Source organism: Tupaia chinensis, unplaced genomic scaffold (assembly GCF_000334495.1).
Source record: "Tupaia chinensis unplaced genomic scaffold, TupChi_1.0 Scaffold147500_2, whole genome shotgun sequence".
Taxonomy (NCBI): domain Eukaryota; kingdom Metazoa; phylum Chordata; class Mammalia; order Scandentia; family Tupaiidae; genus Tupaia; species Tupaia belangeri.
In genome coordinates, this window is record NW_006207352.1 from 552793 (window position 1) to 568991 (window position 16199).

At 59.1% G+C, this 16199-nt stretch overlaps 1 protein-coding gene across 1 annotated transcript in view; it reads right to left on the reverse strand.

The window, feature by feature from the left end:
- Positions 1 to 16199, reverse strand: part of RUVBL1 (RuvB like AAA ATPase 1) — a 27839-nt gene that overhangs the window by 11089 nt on the left and 551 nt on the right. Inside the window, exons 2-6 of the mRNA XM_006169814.3 lie at positions 14548 to 14634; positions 10524 to 10656; positions 4762 to 4913; positions 1946 to 2035; positions 1214 to 1363 (exon numbers count right to left, since the gene is read on the reverse strand). Coding sequence (XP_006169876.1) covers positions 1214 to 1363; positions 1946 to 2035; positions 4762 to 4913; positions 10524 to 10656; positions 14548 to 14634 — 612 coding nt within the window. The remainder of the gene's footprint in view (positions 1 to 1213; positions 1364 to 1945; positions 2036 to 4761; positions 4914 to 10523; positions 10657 to 14547; positions 14635 to 16199) is intronic.

The following is a 16199-nucleotide window of genomic DNA, read 5'->3' on the forward strand; positions in this document are numbered from 1 at the left end:
CACGCTGCCCAGGATCGCCTCTCTTCCCTGGGAAGCCTCCAGCCATCTTTCCGAGTTCAGGTCAGAGACCCTGCGGGCACCTGACTAGTCCAGGCTCCCGGCTCCCCTGGCGGCTTCCAGGGGAAAGCCAGGGATGGGTGGACTGTCTAAGAGTGGGGGCAGGCCCTCATCGGGTCCCCGTCTCGGCTGTGTGACCGAGAGTACTCGGCCCGAAAGCTGGCTCGCTGGCCGCTTACCCTCGCCTGTAGCCTGCCAGCTCCTTGGTCTGTCAGAGAACTTGGTGGCCCCTGCGTGGAGCAGGCCACGGTGGCACACATGTCTGGCGGCAGCCAGCCCTCTGCCAGCCCAGCCGGCTCAGGGGAGACTCCGGGCGACATGGTCCAGCTCGGAGGGCTGGGGCCGTCACGCACCGCGCCCTCCGCCTGCTAGCCAGCACTGTCCAAGGCACAGACTTCTGGAGGGCAGGATGGGTGCTGTCCTCCCACCGGGGCACAGCCTGCTGATCCATGACAGCTCAGCAGCGACCTCGAGGTCCAATTCCAGGGGATACAATACCCAAGGATGACGTTTTTATTTTTTAATGTTTCCATGGCCAGAGGGTGTGTGCACGAACTCGGGAGCGAGAAAGTGCCCCAGTGGGTTGTGGCCAAGCCGCACCCCCACCCGCCTTCTCACCAGGATTCTGGGCATGCGGGCATGGACTTTGCAAGACACGAAGGCTGGGCCTGGAGCCACAGTCAGCCACGTGGTACCCAGTTTCCCACGCATAGCTCCGGGACACTGCCCTACGGGGCTGGCCCCAGGACCACGCTTTTAAGTCAGAAAACCCATTATTCCCTGCCACGCAAGGGTCAGGCCTCCTTACGTCCCTGGACTCCAGGCACAGACGTCCGCCTCCACCCAGAACAAGGAGCCGACGACAGCCCGGCCAAAGCTAAGAAGCAGAGCGCTGCTCAGGAGGACAGCACAGCCTGGTCTGGACTCCTGAGACCCGGGAAGCCTCATAAACAGTCTTGCCTGCGTGCCACTGCACCCCGACAACCCCAGGTTCGGGCCGCTGCTGGCCGGGCTAAGAAACAACACCCAGAAACCGCTGTGGCCAGCGCCGGACTCGGGCGGGGCCCTCGCCGCACACCCTCTGCCGATCTCCACAGAGATCGCCCTCCTGGAGCCCCACGAGCGCAGACGGCTGCGGCCGCAGGGACCAGCATACCTGGGGTCGCGCGTTGGCCACGTCCAGGTCGTGCAGGGTCACATCCTGGATAATCTCCTTCTTCTTGTGCACGTCCCCCTTCGGCAAGGGCACATACTCCTCAGCTTCAAGGTCGAACTCCGTGGCGTAGGTGTCACAGCGGCCCTGTCTCTGCAGACACGGGGTGCCCGGTGAGTCCGAGCGGTAACGGTCTCGGCAAACTCCAGACAGGTCCCCGCCCTGGCTGCCAACAGCCTGCCACCGGGCCGCAGAAACCCGGCTGGAAACACCCGACACTTTCCCAAGAACCCTTCCCCGTTTCTCTCGGCTGCGCGTGACCCCAGCAAAGGGCGAGTCCAGACTGGGCGGAGGGGAGCGCGGCAGGGGTGGTGCGCCGAGCCACAGGGCTGTGCTCGTGGTCAGGCACGGAGCGCTCGCGCCCACCCTCCTCACGCACACGGCTCGGGAGGAAAGACCAGCAATAAAGGCAGATTAAGCACGCGGCACGCTTCCACGTGAGAGCAACGACGGCTGCTGCGGCTTCGCGCCCGTACTCCCCTCTACGCGGCTTGCGCACCTTCCCAGCCGACTGACAGCCTCCTCACGGGAAGGTGGGAGGTGGCGGTGAACAAGCAACCTCCACTGCACGAGGGCAACGGCTGACCTCACGCGGCGTCACGCCGGACGCCAGCGCCCCCCCACGCGCGTGGTAACCGGCCCAGGGCCGGTGCTCGGTGCCACGGCACGCAGTACCTTCACGGCCCCGCTGTTGGCTTCGATGTAGATCACATCGCCGGCCTCCACACGCTCTTTCTGCAAACTCTCGAAGATGCTGGGGTCCAGCTGAAAAAAAGAACAGTCAGACTCTGCAGCAGCCTGAAATACACACGCTATCTCGGCCACACACCGCCGGGCGCCTGTCCTGTGACCGCACTGAGTGGGCACGTGTGTATCGCAGTGAGCACACACAGGAGCATGTGAGCATGAGGCCACAGACTGGACTGGAAGCCGAGCACACCGAGAAAGCACGGGAAGGCACAGGCGAGGGCACAGGGACACTGCCGTCCTCCCCCGTGACGCCCCTCAGGCCCGGGCAGCAGGACCTAAGTGTTCTCACGGCCTGCACCGCCCACAGGACGGGGCCCTCTGCCCCTCGGTGTCGCCACCCCTGCTTCACTGGGCTCTGTTCGCCTCGGGCGAGGAGGGCTTTGGACGGAAGTGCCCACCTGCCCTCGCTGGCAGTCTCAAAGCTGCCCCCTGTGGGTGTGACGGACAAGGCTCTCTGTGCCCCTCTCCTGTCTACACAGCAGGTGGGACGTCCATACACCCGTGTGATCACAGTGGCACAGAAGAGGGAGGCAGAGCGCAGGGTCTCTCTCGAGCCCCCAGACAAGGCCCAGGGTCTGTGCCTTGGGTCCTCCTGCTCCCGCCCAGGGAGGAGCCATGCCCGGGACTGCTAGGCCAGGCTGTGCGGGCGGCCAGGCTCAGGCGGCCTCCTCAGTCGGGGCAGCGCTCAGTTTCTCTAGTGCAGGGTCAGCCGAGTGACGTCAGCTAGGGGAGCGGGAAAGGACTCGGCCTTCACCCGAACAAAGTGATGGCGAGAGAAGCCACGTGGCAGACACACAAGCGCTGTCCACGACTGCGTGCATCGGAGTGGCCACAGGGACGGCCTGCAGGTAGGAGGGGTGTAAGGGCGTGAGGGCGACGAAACGTTCTCACAGGGGACGTGGTGATGGCTGCACGGCCTGGACGCTCTGGAAGGACCGGGGGTCCCCAAGCTCCCCTCTACGAAGCTGTCAAACGCCATGGCAGCGCGGGGCTCCGCCCTCACAGGCCAGCTGGGAAGGACCCTCCAGCAGGTGCCGCTGCGGCTGCCGCGGTAGGAAGTTTGGTGGCAGGCCGGCCAGGAGGGAGGCTGCAGTGCTCTGGCACCCTCGCCAGAACTTAGACCCTCCAGACGCCGATGCCCGTGGGCCTCATACTCCCCCTACCCAAGTGTGTCTGCCAGTAGTCGCTTTGCTAAGGAAGATGTCACCTTCCCCGTTCCCTGATGTGCCAGAGATAAGACAGGCAGGACAGAGAAGCACCCCCGAGGGGGTGTGGTCTCCCAGCAGTCCCTCCTCCAGCTGTCCAGCCTCTCAGGACTTGGGCATGCACAACGCCGGCCTGCTTTACCAACCAGGACGCCAACAATGGTCAGCCGAGTGGGAGCCGGCTCCCTATGCACAGGGCTTGAGCACGGCGTCACGGGGCCAGCCCTAACACCAGGTCCTTGACGACACCGTGCAAAGCAGCCTACAGACAGCTGAGTTTATCGTCCGTGTTGGACGGTGCACACTTTTTATTCCGAGCCTTTCTGTATCAGTTAGTTTGCAAATGAAGTGACCGGAAAACCAGCAGATCCTACGCAGAGATCTAACGAATGCAGACCGGACACGGCGCGGGGAGGCATGAGGGGAGATTCGCGGAGCGAAGCTCCCAAGATGGAAACCCTGTTAGCAAAAAGAAAAACGGCTCTTTGCAGAAGTGACACTTTTATGATCTCCATAAAGCAGTGACCAAGAAACAACCCCACAGAATCAAAGAACCATAAACTCTAGCACAGAAAAAAAGATGAAGAAGTCACATGGCCAGCCGGTCGACTGCAGTTCACAGACGAGAAGGGCCCCCCTGGCCTCCGACAGCAGTGGGGCCCGCGGGAGGGCAGGGCGTGCTCGTGTGCACTCGGACCAGTTCTGCCCCGAAGCTGCACGGCCCGGGGAGCTGCCCATCCCACACGAGCCTCCGCCCCTCCACTGCAGGAGGGGCGAGTGTGGGCACACACCCACTCATCAAAGCCGACGAAGGACATCACTGCCGAAGCATGTGGCCAGGGCCTGGCCTTACAACCAGGAGAGGAGCCAAACCGGGACACAGCCCCAACCGTTTGGCCGCGGCCCTGGCTGGAGGTGCCTGTGATGCTACTGAGAGCTGCCGATCCGGGGGGACCAGGTGCCGCCCTGGGCTCCGAGTTCATGCTCAACGCTGACGGTGCTATGGTCTTGGTTGAGCAGACACAGCGGAGCCAGCTCCCTGCAGGGCAGGACCCCAAGTCCAGAAGCTGCGTGCTCCCCGCGCCAGCGTCCGGCTATCCTGGCCCTCAAGGTACAGGGAGGGTGTCTGAGGAGGGTCTGCTCAGGCCTCGCCACGCTCCCTGGCTGAGGCAGAGTCAGCGCTGCAGGTGCTGGTCTGACACCGGGCACCTCAGGGCCCCAGGGCCCAGGCCTGGGCTCTGCCTCCCGGAGCCGACAAGCAGCGCTGAGGCTTTCTGTGGGTGGAGTGCCGCGTGGGCGGGAGTGCCGTGTGGAGGGCTGGAAAACGCACACTCAGGTTCAGAAAGGCCCAGGCCCTTGGACACACGGTCACAGAACGGGCTGGGGCAGACGGGCAGGGAGAGCACCTCACGGAGTCCTCCCCTGCACAGGCCGTCCAGGGACTGCCTCCAACAGCCCACCAGGTGGCGCCACCGACAGACGGGGAGAGGCTGCGCCACCCAGCGCAGAGCAGGGCAGCCGGGAGCAGCTACTCACTTTCAGCTGCTTGGTGCCTTTGGCCGTCTTCAGCCCAATGACCACGTGGCTGATGGTCTTGCCGTAGCCTCCCATGGGGTTCTCGGTCTCGCAGGGGGTCAGCTCAGTGACTTCACCCTCGTACACCTCCTTGGTCTCCTTTATCCGCAGCCCTGGAAGGGGTGGAGGGGCACCATGGGCAACAGCACCACCCTCTCTTGCGCCTCCCCCACGGCGCGCCCGAGCAGCCAGCTCTGCCTAAGATGTACTCAAAGGTGTCATCACCAGTCGCTGCCCAGAGACCTCCCGTGGGAGCCCGACCCAGCTGCCGTTGGGGGCAGACCGCGGCGTCGGAACCCTGTTGGGGAACTCTGTCTCTGCCTCTCACTCGTGGGAGAGAAACACGAGCTTAAGAGATACACAAAATTATACACCCACATGTTCATATGTATATCAACATGGCTGCGGTGGTGCGGGGATCAAGGCACGGATCCCCACAGCCGACCGCGCAGTCCGAGTCCTAGACCTGACAGCCTGAATACTGCGTGTGTACGTGCCCAACCACAGATCCTGGTGTGGCTGCGCCCCCACGGTGATTTCTCCCTGCCACCTCTCCAGCAAGTGCACGTGCCCTGCAAAAACTAAGAAAACACACACACCCATTAGATAAGCCAGAGGGTGGAGTGGAGGTTACCACACTGGACCCATGGCTGTGTGGTCCGAACCCTGGACCCTGCAGGCTGGAAACACACCCCACAATGGATACGTGTGTGCCCGAACCCCCAGAGGGGAGTGGGGGAGAAGGGACTGCGACATGGTCATTCGCCCGCAGGGTGCTTTTCCACTTTCCCTCTGTCCTTGGCACCCGGTAGCAAAGAGAAACAAGTGGGAAAGGTACGTCCACCAGCCACACACACCTCTATGCCGACCCCAACAGCGAGTGAGACTCACGTCCGGGCACGACAAGAACTGGAGACCTGAGTGGACGCTGGCTACCATTCGGGACGTCCTAGCGGTCCATTTCTTTCCTAGGTATGATAATGGTATGGTGGCTCAATTCTGAGGTCCCATTTCTCAATGACATGTACTGGAATACTTATGGGTAAAGTGTTCATGGGGGCCAGCAGATGGTGTAGAGGTTACGTCACTGGACCCCACGTGATTGACCGTGGTTCGAGTCCTGGGCTCAGCGGCTTGAAACTCACACAGGGCACGTGTGCACGTGTGCCCAAGATCTCAGGGGAAACGGAGAAGGGACTGCCATGTGGCCATCCTTCCTGGGGGTGATCTCTCACTTTCCCTCTCACTGGCTGTCTCTCTCAGGAGAAAGCACGCGCCCTACAGCAAACCCTCCGAAATAGACAGACAGACTGAGGATAAGAAAAGGCTTGCAGTTTGCTTCAGGCCGACCCGAGCTGAAGCTAGGTGGCCAAGGGGGGGGTCACCATACCCCTTAGCGGCTCTTACATAGCAAGATTTTAAAAAAACAGAGAAAACGAATAAACAGTGAGTGCCACTTTATAGCCTCCGAGTGGCTTAGGTTGGAAAGACTGACTATGCCGAGAGTAGGAGAGGCTGTGGCCAGCAGAGGGCCTGCAGCTGCCGTGGGCAGGGCAGGGCAGGGCACGGGCACGTTACAGACAGCACGGCCGCGCCTGTGCGAGTCCCACGTGCACACCCTCCCGCCAGGTGACACGGATGGCGATGCTGAGGTAGCAGCGTTCACACCTGCAGACCTGGTCAACGCTGCTGTCGCCCCAGCGAGCAGCAGCCACAGAGCACAGAGCCTCCTCGAGCTCACGGGCAGCAGGTGCCGTCCTGCTAGCGAGGAGGACCATGGACATGCTGCAGAATGGCGGCTTCACGTGGGCGCGACGGTCCTCGGGCTTCGCGGCTGACTGGGCGCCAGCTTCCTAGCTGCGCGTGGTCCCCCGTGAGCACGTTTATGCTCTGTGCGCTTTCGGTCCACGTGCAGGCGACCCAGCAGTGCCTACACAACGCCGGAGCGCGTAACTCAGGGCGGCTGGAGGGGGAGCGCCCACAGCCCCTCAGCCGCGGCTCTCAGACCACACCTCCCTGCCTGTGCGCCCCGCCACCTGCCGAGCCCAGGGCTGGGACCTGCTGCCACGGTCCACAGTTAAAAGCTCCCCAGGTGTCCCAAGTCCAGCCCCACGGGAAGGCCTGCTCCAGCTCCAAAGCCTCCGGCTCTGATGTGGACACACCTGGAGCAGAGAGCCGGCAGGGGCCAGGCATGCAGTCACTTCCCTTACCGCAGGGGCGGCGCCCTCCCCCAGGAAGCCAGTCAGGACAGTCCCAGACACTGGACCAGGGATCCCTCTGTCCTTCGCTCCCACCCCCGCCGACGGCCCCAGAGAGAGGACACGTCCCACCCGCACCTTCCCGGACGCTCAAGTCCCGGATGTCAAGACAAATCTCCCCAGAGACAGAACGTCAAGACTGGGACAGACCTCGAAAACTCTGTGCTTTCAAAGTGAACTTGCTTTGTTTTCCACGCAGCTCCTCTAGCCCAGAGATAAATTCCTCCAATTCAAAGTGGCCACGCTTCCTGCTGGGCCCTGTGACTACCGGGATGCTGGGGGCACGTCCTCCCTTGCTAGTCCCATCTGTGCTGAAGCCGCTGCGCGCTGACAGGCAGGCAGGGATGCGGCGGACGGACAAAGGAGGTGCTGCCGGCCAGGAGGGGCTGAGGGCACTGTCTCTGGCAATGACAGCACAAATGACCCAGGTTTCATCTGCTGGCTCGGGTTTCTCCGTCCCTGACAGGGCCCGTCAGCACATCACGGAAACGGCACAGACTCGGGGCCTCCCTCCCCACGGGCTCGTCGCCCCTCCCTGCCCCTCTGCCAACTCCAGAGGGGTTCAAAGGCACGGGAGACAGGCAGGGCTCCTTCTGAAGTCGGCGGCCTGCCTTTTCATTCTGGGAAGCACGGAGACACCCCTCTTCTCCTCGCTGCCCTCTCCCTCTGGGTGGTGAGCCACGGAACAGACGCAAGGCGGTCTGCGCTCTCCAACTTTGAAGCATTAAGTCACCTTTAAGTAACCCAGACACGTGCGCCCACGTGAAGGCCGGTTTTGCCAGATCAACACTCTCTAAATAAATAAATGAAAGGGTGCAGGTACTGGAGCCGGGTGGCAGCACCTCACTAACCAGGACGTCCACAGGCTGCTGGCGCATGTTCAAACGAGGGCTTGGGAGCTCCCGGACTTTGGAGGGTGCTGGGCCACGAGAGCCGGGAGCTCCCGGACTTTGGAGGGTGCTGGGCCACTGCCACTGCGAGTCCAGGCAAAGGCCCTCCCCACGTGAGCACCAGGCTAAAGCAGCAGACAGGACCCGCGAGGCGCCAGTCCACTGTGCGCGGCTATGACGGGATCACTTGCACACGATGACCACACGCCGTGGGCCCTGGGTGCTGGCTATGCTCCGTGCCTTGGCTGAGAGGCCCAGTGTTCACGTGACCGACACCCCGTGCATGTTCTAGACAGTGCTCCACTTCAGTTTAGGGTGGGCACTCCGCTCGGCCAGGCTGGCGCACACGGATGGCTCTGGCGCACACCCGCGACTGCCCTGCATACGGCAGGCAAGCACGTGGCCGGGACCCACGGCTAGAGAGCTGGGGAGCACGGTACAAGGACCCTCCTTTTGGGGGCCGGGGTGTCGTCTCTCCTCTCTTACCACATCAAGACCCCGCTGAGGGCACGCCCCTCCACCCTGTCTCTCTTGCTCATGGAAGAAATAAACTTTAAAACGCCGTGGCGTGGTGGTGAAGGCAGCTGGATCCCACATGGCCGGCTGTGTAGTCTGGATCTTGGACAGGCAGCTCGAGAGACATGCTAGGTGTGCGCACACCTGCCCAAAATCCCCCAAGAAAAACGCAGCAGGGACTGTGGTGGGACCACGCCCTGGGCGACTGCTTTCTCACCCCACTCTCCTCCCATCGCTCTCCCTTAAGCACACACATCCTATATAGCAAAAAACTTAAATCAAATATAAAGTACACATCAAAAACATCCAAGGTTTCACATTAAAAATACTTCCACTGGAGCCAGCATTTGGCATGAGTTATGTCGCTGGACTCCACAGGGCCGACCATGGTTTGAGTTTCAGCCCTGGTGGCTTGAAAATCGCACCAGGCGTGTGTGCAAGTGTGACCAGAATCCTGGGAGGATGAAGGAAGGATTACAGCATGGGCATTCCCCTGGGGGATGAGTTCTCACTTTCCCCCTCTCTGTCTCTCTCCAGTGAGTGCATGCGCCTATGATAAAAACCATTAAAACAAAAATGTCCAGTAAGAAAAAAAAAATCACAGTTTCAGGACCAGCAGATGGCGTAATGGTTATGTCACTGGACTCCCATGTAGTCGACTGTGGTTCAAGTTCCAGACCTGGCAGTTTTAAAACACACGCTAGGTTCATGTGTGTATGCATGCCCAAAGTCCCAAGAGAATGGAGAAGGGGGTGCAGTGTGGCCGTCCCCCGATTTCTTGCTGTCTCTATCTGTCTCTCTGGCAAGCGCATGTACCATATGATAAAAAGCATGCTTTCTCTAAAACAAAAAAGAAAATACTTTACAGTCTAGAAAAGTCCATACTCAAAGTACCACAAAACTAAGCCTCTGGACACGGTTCACAAGTCCTACTCCTCCACCCCGCAGAATGGTGGGCACTGTGCACATGTGCCGACTTAGTGCTCAAGTCGCCGGGGCTTGGACTTGCACTGTGCGGTCAGCCATGTAGGGTCCTCCCTCCCTCCCTCCCTCTCTCTCCATGTAGGATCCTCCCTCTCTCTCTCTCTCTCTCTCTCTCTCTCTCTCTCCATGTAGGATCCGCACTCTTTCTCTTTTTTTTGGGGGGGGTGGTGGTGGTGGTGGAGAGGTTTTTGCTATAAGGCGCGTGCGCTCACCAGAAAGATAGACAGAAAGCAAGAAATCACCCCCCAGGGGGGGATGGCCACACTGCAATCCCTTCTCCTCCATTCTCCTCTCGGGATCTTGGGCACACACACACACACACACACGCACCCAGTGTGAGTTTAAGCCACTGGGTCCGGGACTCGAACCGCGGTTGACTACATGGGAGTCCAGCAACATAGCTATTCACCAAGTGCTGGTCCAGGGTCCACTCTCTTAACCACCAGGCCATGGAGCCAGCCCACATCACAGTATAAACCAAAGTCCCCAGGCTGGATGGTGGCACAGCAGTAACACACTCTGTGAGGGTCTCCCCGAGTGCACCAGCACGCACGGGCCTGCCATCGAGCCTGGCCAGAGCTGGGCGTGCAACATGGCATCAAGACACCATCAGGGGTGCACAGAATAAATACATAAACTTAAAAAAGAGCCAGAGAAGGGGACAGCTGGTGGCAGGTGGCTGGGGTGGCTGGATCCCACACGGCCAGCTGTGTGGTTCAAGTCCTAAATCCAGCGTCTTTGGGAACGTGCTGGGCCCATATATGTGCCTAGAGAAGGGACTGTGGTGCGGCCATCTCCCAGGGGGGTACTTTCTCACTCTGTCTCTGTCTCTCTCCAGGGAGCACCTGGCTCGCTTCTTTAAAAAAATCACTTTATAGCCACACCTGCTGTTACTGAGAGCCCAGCCCCAGGGCTAAAGGCCGCGTGTGCTCCGACTGCCGAGACACCTCGTCAGGGAAAGCCGGTGCCGCTGTTCTGTTGGCAAAGACAAAGCTAGAGGTACTGAAAACAGGGCAGTGTCACTGAGGAGCCGCACAGGCACCTGCACGCAGAGGCCGCACCGCCCGGTACTCACCGATGGCCCTGCGGAAGTTCTCCATCAGCACCTCTGTCTTCTTGATCTCCGTCGAGTACACTTCGCTCCCCACCATCGGGCAGAACGGGACCTTGCTGCCCAGCTCCTGCGCAATAGCCAGAGCCAGGGCTGTCTGCAGAGGAGGGCGACAGGCACCGTTGGTCTCGGCCCGGAAACGCGCTCAGCCGCTAAGCACGGACAGCGAGTGCTAGCCCTGGGGCCCCGGGCATCAGCAGGCACACCGTGCAGCGCCCATGCCTCGTGCACGGCGTGGCTCCTGCGTCGATGGTGTTACCGCCCCAAATCCCAGCTAGCGCCCCGGGACCTCCCAGCACGGGCCTCCCTCTGCTGCTCGCTCGCCCTCCGGAGCGCAGGCCACGGTGTCACTCTGAAACGGACATGAACGAAGAGGGCAGACGCCTCAGTACCGCAGCCTGTGCGAGGCAGAGCCTGTGCGAGTCAGAGCCTGTGCGAGGCAGAGCCGAGCCCAGGAGCCAGCAGCAGGGTCCAGAGGCTCCGTCCCGTCCTACCAGTTGGCTCCCCCAGCTGTTCCCGCAGCGCCTCGACAGTGTTCCTGAGATGCCACCTTGTTTTCAGACAGAGAAGCACCAGCCATCGGAAGCCAGGAAGGAGCCAGTGCTTAGCCCTCCGCGTAGGGCGTGTGGCCCACCAGTGATGCAGAGTGATCTGCTGGGGTGGGTTCTGCCGCCACAAGCTGGAATTAGCTAAACACTGCCCTGGAGCAGGCCCTGCAGCCGGACAGCCACAGTTGGCAGGTGCGGAATGCACAGGCCTTAACAGACGAACAGTTAGACACCAGCTATGAAACGCGAACGCTTTCCCGACGGCGGGACTGGGAAACGCCACGGCCTCTGACAGCCGCTCTCACCTTTGCTCAGCACTGAAATGAGGGCAGGTCGGAGGCCAGCCCGCAAGTGCCCGGGACGGGCAGAGAACAAGCTTGCTGCTCGGGCTGTCCTGGTCGCCCAGGGAAGGCCCCTCTTAGGTTCCCTTGTCCTTTAATCCCAGGGGTGCTTGCACTCACAGACAGAGACAAAGGCAGAGGAAGAAAGCACCCTCCATGGGGCAGCTCACATGGGGTGCAAAGAAATGATGGCCGCTGAGCTCACACCCACTGCACGCTGCCGCGGAGGCCCCACTCAGTCTCCTCCGCTGGGCTGTCTCTTACAGGTGAAGAGACTGAAGCTCAGAAGATACCGACTTACGCAGGGCCAGGCTGCAGACGCCACCCTCCAAAGCCGGTATCATGACCACTGCTGTTGAGCTGCCGGAGAATGAAGGAAGCACCAGTGGGCAGTGGCCACAGTGGTGTTTCTCCATTTCTGTACCTGGCAGGATTCGGGGCATGCATGCACACACATGCACTTGGTGTTTTCAAGCCACTGGGGCAAAGTGAGATCTGGCTCCCAGTGCACAGAGTAACCACCGCACTTCGGTGTGGTCCAAAGGCGTCATTTCTTTGCACCCCATGTGAGGGCCACGTGGCTGCCAGGCGATCGAGGAAATCTACTTCACTCCCATCTCATCTGACAGCTCCTTTTAAAGAGCATCGAGGGACCAGCAGGTGGCGTAACAGCTTCGTCGCTGGACTCCCACGTGGTCAACCGCAGTTCGAGTCCCAGACCTGGTGGCTTAAAACTCACGCTGGGCATGTGTGCATGCGTGCCCAAGATCCCGAGAGGAGAATGGAGGAGAAGGGACTGCGGCGTGGCCATCCCCCCCGGGGGGTGATTTCCCGCTTTCTTTCTCTCTGTCTCTGTCTCTGTCTGGTGAGCGCACACGTCCTATAGCAAAAACCTCTCCAAAAAAATAAATAAATAAATAAAAGCATAGAAGGGGACCAGCAGATGGTGTAATGGTTATGTCACTGGACTCTCACATAGTCCACCATGGTTCATGTCCCAGACCTGGTGGCTTAGACTTCCTGCTGGGTACGTGTGCATGCATGCCCAAAATCTCGAGAGGGTACTGCAGAGTGGCCATCCCCCTGGGGGGTGATTTCTTACTTTCTGTCTGTCACTCTAACAAGTGCATGTGCTCTATAGCAAAAATTTCTCTAAAAAACAAAACAAAACAAAACAAAAACAACAAAAAAATACACCAGCACTGAAGAAAGCAATTGTCAGCTGATTTCTGTATCCAACATGACTGACTAGCTTTCAAAACAAGGGCAACATGATGAACACAAACCTGAGGAACCTTCCACCCGCAGCTCCAGCAGAAACTTCTGTATGTACTTTAGGGAGAACACATAGCAGGGAGAGAGAAGGCCTGCAACCCAGAGGGAGCAGGGAGCCAGCACAGCACATGCCCCATACGGACAGGTGCGGCCTACGGAGAGGACGGGACACACGTCCACAGGGTACCTCGCAGTTTAACTGAGCGTCTCAGAAATACAGCTTCGGGGAACCAGCAGTTGTGTAATAGCTATGTCGCTGGGCTCCCATGTAGTCAACTGCAGCTCAAGACCCAGAACCAGTGGCTTAAACTCACACCGGGCGCGTGTGCATGCCCCCGATCCTGAGAAGGGATCGTGGTGTGGCCATCCCCCTGGGGGTGATTTCTCGCTCTCTGTCTCACTGTCTTTCTGGCAGGTGCAGGTGCCCTATAGCAAAAACCTCTCAAAAAAACAGAAAAAGGAGAAGAAATACAGCTCCGGGCCAGCTAGGAGGTGTAGTGGTTAAGGCAGCTGGGTCCCACATGGCTGACTGCAGCTTGCGGCCCAGACCCGGCAGCGTGAGAACACACCAGGTGTGTGCGAACATGGCCTGAATCCTGAGGAGCACAGAGAGGGCTGTGGCAGGTGCAGGGGCCCTATAGCAAAAACCTCTCAAAAAAACAGAAAAAGGAGAAGAAATACAGCTCCGGGCCAGCTAGGAGGTGTAGTGGTTAAGGCAGCTGGGTCCCACATGGCTGACTGCAGCTTGCGGCCCAGACCCGGCAGCGTGAGAACACACCAGGTGTGTGCGAACATGGCCTGAATCCTGAGGAGCACAGAGAGGGCTGCGGCACGCGGTCCCCCAGAGGGTGCTTTCTCACTCTCTCTCTAGGGAAATAGCAAATTTCAAAATATAAAAACAAAATACCCCCAGAAATACAGCATTCCTTCCTCCACAGTAAGATACCAATGGAAGAAACACCACTCAGGAATATGTGCAATTCAAAAATTGTGATTCAAGTCATTATTTACAACTGATCAGCACAGCCAGTGCCTGAAATTGGGGGCGCGTGTCTCACCTTCAGAGCGAACAAAAGCTCTGCCACAGGCCTTCCAGCGGGTCGGTGCCGGAGCTGGGACTTAAGCCCGTGTCTTGAAACTCACAACCTCAGGCACTCTGCCCCATGCCAAGTGCTCCTTCTGAAAAACAAGTGAGACTGGCATCTGGACCCCGGGGGTTTCAACTGTCTGGCCAGTCCCCTCTCGAAGCCTAATAGGACACTGTGCCCTCTGCCCAGAAGACAAACGTCTCCCTACTTGTCTCCAGTTTCAACCCCTGCAGGTTCCCCAGCGCCCAGTGCGACCTCCTGCTGGGCCCAGCTGCTCCACGATTAGTCAGCACCTCGCAGTGTGGCCTTCAGCTGAGCTGCCTGGTGCGATCACGGGTTCCTGTCTTCCTGCCCCGGGAGACTAAGCCCCTTGAAGATGAACATCGTGTCTCTAATTCTTTTTCCCTTTCCTTCCCCCCAGTAGGGAGCTACCCAACACTTTCCGAAAGCTGAGGTAGAAATGGATTTCCCCAGCAAAGGAGCCCTGAGAGGTAAAGGACAAATTCCAGAGACAACGAAAACCCTCTGGGCCGTTCTCTCCCCTCTGGAGCTAAGCCAGGATCACTTGAATTTCAGAAGCGTGGATTTCAGATACTCAATTGTGTTGCTGCGAATTAGTTTTAAAACATACATATAACCCACTTAGGGAAACAAAGACTAGTTAAGACATGAATTCAGTTTGGCTTAAACACAAGACCATTCTCTCGGCAGATCTGAACTGAGAGGAAGTGGGTACCTTGCCAGTCCCAGGGGGTCCTGCCAACAAGACAGCTCTCCCAGCCATCTTCTTGCTTTTGATTAACTCCACTATGACGCCACACGCCTACACACGGGAAAGAAGAAATCAAAATCAGCATGTTTCATGGGGAATTCAGTCGCTGGTCCACGCAACTCTACATGTGTCCAAGTAGCAGCAAGTGTGGGCTTGCTGCAGGCGCTGTCCTGGGTGCCAGGTCAGCAGAGGCCAGGCAGGGACACGCTGCGCGTTCGTGGGTCACTGTTAGGAAGGAAAAAGCCTAATGACAGAGGACGAAGTAACCCAGGAAGGACTCGGGAGTGACAGCTCGGGCAGGGCAGGACGCAGCGTGTGCAGGCAGAGGAAACAGCTCACGCAGATCCCGGAGCACGGACAGGAAGGCTGCAGCGGCCCAAGTGCAGAATGGGAAGACGGGGCTGGGGAGGGAGCAGGGCTGAAGGCAGAACCCGGACTAACTGCCCCCAGGAAGCATGGACTGACAGCCGCCACATGTAAGGAGCTGCCATAGGGGCTCTGGGCTGAACATTTTACCTGAGCGCAAAAGAACACGCCGACTGCTACATGGAGGGGACAGTAAGGGTACAAGCGAAAGCAGTTTTAGCCTGGGGTACAGGGGTAGATTCCATAGGCCCCCCAGCCTCATGGAGTGGAAATAAAACTGTCTTTGTTCATATGTACAGTTTTTTTCCACACAGAAGATACACAGCTTCCCGGGACCAGCAGTTAGCATAACAGCTATGCTGCTGGACTCCCATGTAGTCGACCGCGGTTTGAGTCCTGGACCCGGTGGCTCAAACTCACGCTGGGCACGTGTGCATGCGTGCCCAAGATCCCGAGAGGAGAATGGAGAAGGGATTGCGGCGTGGCCATCCCCCCTGGGGGGTGATTTCTCGCTTTCTGTCTCTCTGCCTCTCTCTTTTTGGTGAGCACACGTGCCCTATAGCAAAAACCTCTCAAAAACACACAAACTCTAAAGCAAATCCTGAACATGAAGTTAAATGTGGGGCCCCATTAGATCTAAACCTTTCAAGTTTTCAAAGTTGAATCACGATCGTGCTAGTGTCTTACACATGCCCTCTCGGAATACCAGGCCAGGGCAAGATGTCCTGTGGAGTCAGGCACCCACCTATTTACCGCAGGTCTCTCAACTTGTGGTATGTCTGAGAAGAATCAGTGAAGGCAGGGGGACAGGACTGGACTAGAAATGAAGACAGACAGGGGGCCAGGCTGCTTAGCTCGGCAGTGGCTCCAGGAAGCACTAACCCAGGAGCCACTTGAGTGGCAGGTGCTCAGAACCTGGCCCGGGGCTTCATTTTTGGAAAGATGGCGCTCAGATCGGATGCCAGGGGCTCTTCCTCAGCCTTCTCCGTCAGCAAGTCAGGCTAAGAGGCAAGACTGCAGTTCACACTGAGTGAGATTCCACGCCCCCAAGGCCTCTGACCTGAGCACACACAGCCAGTAGGGGCCATGTGCCAGTCCCAGCCTCGCTGCCCCCAGTGGAGGGGAGTGGAGGGGAGCGCAGGGGAGGGGAAGGAAGGGGAGCAGAGGGGAGCGCAGGGGAGGGGAAGGAAAGAGTAGAGGGGAGGGGAGGAGAGTGGAGGGGAGCACAGGGGAGGGGAAGGAAAGGGAGC